The sequence below is a fragment of the Alligator sinensis genome, unplaced genomic scaffold, assembly GCF_000455745.1.
Source record: "Alligator sinensis unplaced genomic scaffold, ASM45574v1 scaffold824_1, whole genome shotgun sequence".
NCBI classification, from domain to species: Eukaryota; Metazoa; Chordata; order Crocodylia; family Alligatoridae; genus Alligator; species Alligator sinensis.
Window position 1 is genome coordinate 463923 of NW_005842463.1, and position 3548 is coordinate 467470.

The 3548-nt window shown below is 39.9% G+C and overlaps 1 protein-coding gene across 5 annotated transcripts in view; it reads left to right on the forward strand.

The window, feature by feature from the left end:
• The window catches only part of AKAP7 (A-kinase anchoring protein 7), a 130899-nt gene that overhangs the window by 9238 nt on the left and 118113 nt on the right, over window positions 1-3548 (forward strand). For all 5 annotated transcript variants that reach the window (XR_003095755.1, XM_025212454.1, XM_025212453.1 and 2 more), the window contains exon 4: window positions 1764-1924. Coding sequence is in view for 4 of the 5 variants with exons in the window: in XM_025212454.1 (XP_025068239.1) it covers window positions 1764-1924 (161 nt within the window). In the remaining variant the exon portion in view is untranslated. The remainder of the gene's footprint in view (window positions 1-1763; window positions 1925-3548) is intronic.

A 3548-nucleotide genomic window follows, 5' to 3' on the forward strand; every position in this document is an offset into this window, starting at 1 on the left:
GTTCCCACCCCCCCCCAGATATCTCAAAAATATCTGCATTTTGACACTTCAGACTTAACAAAATCATACTGTAGTCCTTAGATAAGCAGTGCATATATCACTAGATTTGAAAAATACTCATTTTAAAAGAGCGGTCCTAAAAGATATGAAATGCAGGACAACACATGGTAAGTAAGGAATTTATTTAGGCGTGATGCACCTAAATTGTCGAACTGATTGTTAGACAATCAGTTTAAAAATCAGCTTTAAAGAAAACTGTTTCATTTACTGTACTTACCAGTAAGTCTCTGTGACAATTTGTTGTTCTCCCATTTTGTCTTCTGGAAGAAAACACAAACATGAAAAAAATAGCTCGAGTCACAAGGGGAAATAATGAAAACAACACAATACAAAGCACTAGTGAATGGACAGAGTAAGCAAACTGAGCAAAAAAGAATGCTCCCTCTCATTTATGATTATGTACTTAGTTGTTACTTGCAACAATACTATTATTAACACTTTTCAGATTTAATTATGGTTTTTAAGTTATCAGATTAATTGTTAGTAAGTTCCACAAGTCCAGTGTGCTCAAGGCGAGAAGGTTAGGTACCAAGGTACAATAACGACAGGAAAAGTCATTGTGAGTGTGACTTCTTCAAAGATGTGTCAGTGCTTATGTCAGTTCTTATAAGTGAATATGCGAGGCTGGAATAGCCTTTGTTGAATACAGGAACACACAATGGAAAATTTTAAGTTTTATAGGTGCGTGCATGGCTAAGTTATGATTGCAGAACTCAGTAACAAAGCTCTCATTGACTTTAATTTACTAGTTATGTCACACCATTTATTATATGCGCAGCTTAAAAAATAGTAGTCCAAATACCTTGGTCCTTTCAAAATGTATTTTAAGAAATTATTTTTCCTATATGGAGCAGTGAAAGTCCTTATGGTGCAGGGGCGGGCAATTATTTCAGGCGGAGGGCCGCTTACTGAGTTTTGGCAAGTCATCAAGGGCTATGTGACAGGCAGCCAGGGGCAGATTAATATTTATTTTCTAATTTTTTTATGGGCTGCACAGGCCAGATAGAATGGCCTGGCAGGCCGCATCCAGCCGACAGGCCACATTTTGCCCACCCCTGTTATAGCACCTGATATATTCTTTCAACGTAACATCTCTGCTTAACAACCTCTCACAGTATTGCAAGTAGAGGCATGGCTTAGTTGGTCTTGTTTGTAGTACCATCCCACGGGGCAAATTGTTTAGGGTATAAAGCATACCTCCTGGTCTTCCTACACACATGCAGAGTTTGCAGTTCCCTACTTAAGCCAGTTTCTAGGAAGTCTTCTGCCTACTGCTTCCTCCACTCAGATCTGTGTTTTAACAATTACGATTCCTTTCCATTCTTTTCAGTCCTAGACTAACAGGCTATGTTCCTATGTGGATGAATGTTGATTTTACCACCCCTGTTTTTGGTGAGCAGATGGATAAGAATAATTACGAATTCTTGCCTGGAGAATCAATATTCTGGTAGGATGTGAGACAGGGAACCTCAACGATGAACAGTAAAGAGATAATATGTTAGTGACAGCACATCTGACTCTAGGCTTTGCCATATAGACTACTGTATGACTGTAAGCAAATCTGTTTTGGTTTCTCTCTCTGTAAAATGGAGAATAATTATAAACACTTATGAAGTGACACAAAGATATTAAAATAGAAAGCTTAATAGAAATGGAAATATAGTTACTATGTCAACCTCAGGGATTTTTCTCTCTCTCAACAGAGCAGTTGGTGCATTTTTAGAGAGCAAGGATTCAATAGAAGAACTGCTACAGGGAAAACAGTTGGATTTGTCATTCCAAGGAATTGATGATTTCAAAAATGAAGTTGGCTTTGTGAAGTTGGCAGAAGGTGATTGTACAGCCATGCTTATGGAGATATCAGGTAGGCAAAAAAAACTTGTCAGTGTGGATATAAACACTCAGAAGGCTCTTAAGATTTTGCTAAAATAAGATAGTTTATTCTACTAAATGGGGTGCTTGGTTAAAGAAGAGCAGTAAACTTCATAAAAAAAGCTTCCAATTCAAAATGTATTGTCATCTGTTAAGAATGGCTGACATGTCAGGTCTCAAAACTCATGGATCTTCCAGAATCTTTGGAGGCTCTTTTCTCTACAGTAGTACCTAGAGTTTCCTGGCTTTGCCACCTCAAAAGCTGTGTTAATCATCCTCATGCCGGAGGGGCTAGTTGAAACTGCTGGGTGACTCTGCCACTTAGATCACTTGTGGAACCACACAGGCAAGGCTGCACTTGTCTGTGTGGTTCCTGGTTTGGGAAGCAGGCTGCTGAAAGCAGCAAGGCATGTTTAAGAATAGTGCTCTAGAGCATGGTAGATTTACAGAACCTAGCCCCATCTGTGTGACCGTAATAAATAGATTTAGCCAAATTAATTAATTTACTATATAAACTTCACCTTTCTTCAGGTGCCACTTGTGCTTGAGACTTGGTGAATTTGAACTTTACAGAAAAGTCAGTCTGAAATCTTGGAACAGGGGAGAATGGGGAAACGTATACAAACCCAGTCTGACACCATAATGCTATTTCTCTTAAAATATATATTCTTAACTTAATTTTAATTCTAATGCTATTATTTTTAAGTGTTCAGAACATTCCCTTAGTAGCTTGGGTTAGTGTTGTGATTTTGAATAAGATTATTTGTATTTTTCTACATCAGGTTTGTTTCAGATCTTACCTACAGGGCCATGCCCATCATTTTTGCAATAGCTATTAGCTTTGTCCTAGGAGAGCAAAGCTGTCATAAGATACTGAGCCCTGAATGCAAAAACTGTATGAATATAAATGTTGATGTAAATATGAACAGGGATTTCAGTTTTTCTGAAAAAAGCAGCAGTAGATGATACTGGGGCCAAAAAGAGACCTCTTTCTATTGATCTAAAATATGTACTTGAGCTACTGTGTTTAATAAAAATCTCAGAGGACAAGTAAGTATCTCTAGTTTGTTATTGTCCTTCCAAATTATGCCAGCAATTTGAACTATTCTTTGGAAAGGTTCCCTTAAAGAGTTTTGCAGTATTGATGAATAATCCTTTGTGTTTGGAAGAATGGGGTTTCTCATAGAGAAGTAAGGCTAGAAGGGACCTTAAGAGATCATCTAGTCAAACTGGGCAATCAGACGTGAAACCTTGGTGTTACTAGCACCATGCTCTCACACCTCTATCTCTATCTATCTATCTATCTATCTATCTATCTATCTATCAAGGGCTTAGTCGGTCTGTCTGTGCATCTGTCTGTGTGTCCATAATGCTCTTAGGGGCCTTGGCTCCCAGTGGGGTGTGGCTCCAGCAAGAATGATGGGCTGGGCATGGCTCCAGCAGAGCGGGCTGGGTGGATATGGAGTGGAGAAGAGCGAGTGGGTGGTGTAGGGCCAGATGTAGAGTGGGGAGGGGGTGGCGCAGGGCCAGATGTGGAGCGGAGGGAGTGTGGCATGAGGCCAGCTGCAGAGGGGTGGCGGGGTGGTGTGGGGCAGGACATAGGCGGGGGGGTGGTG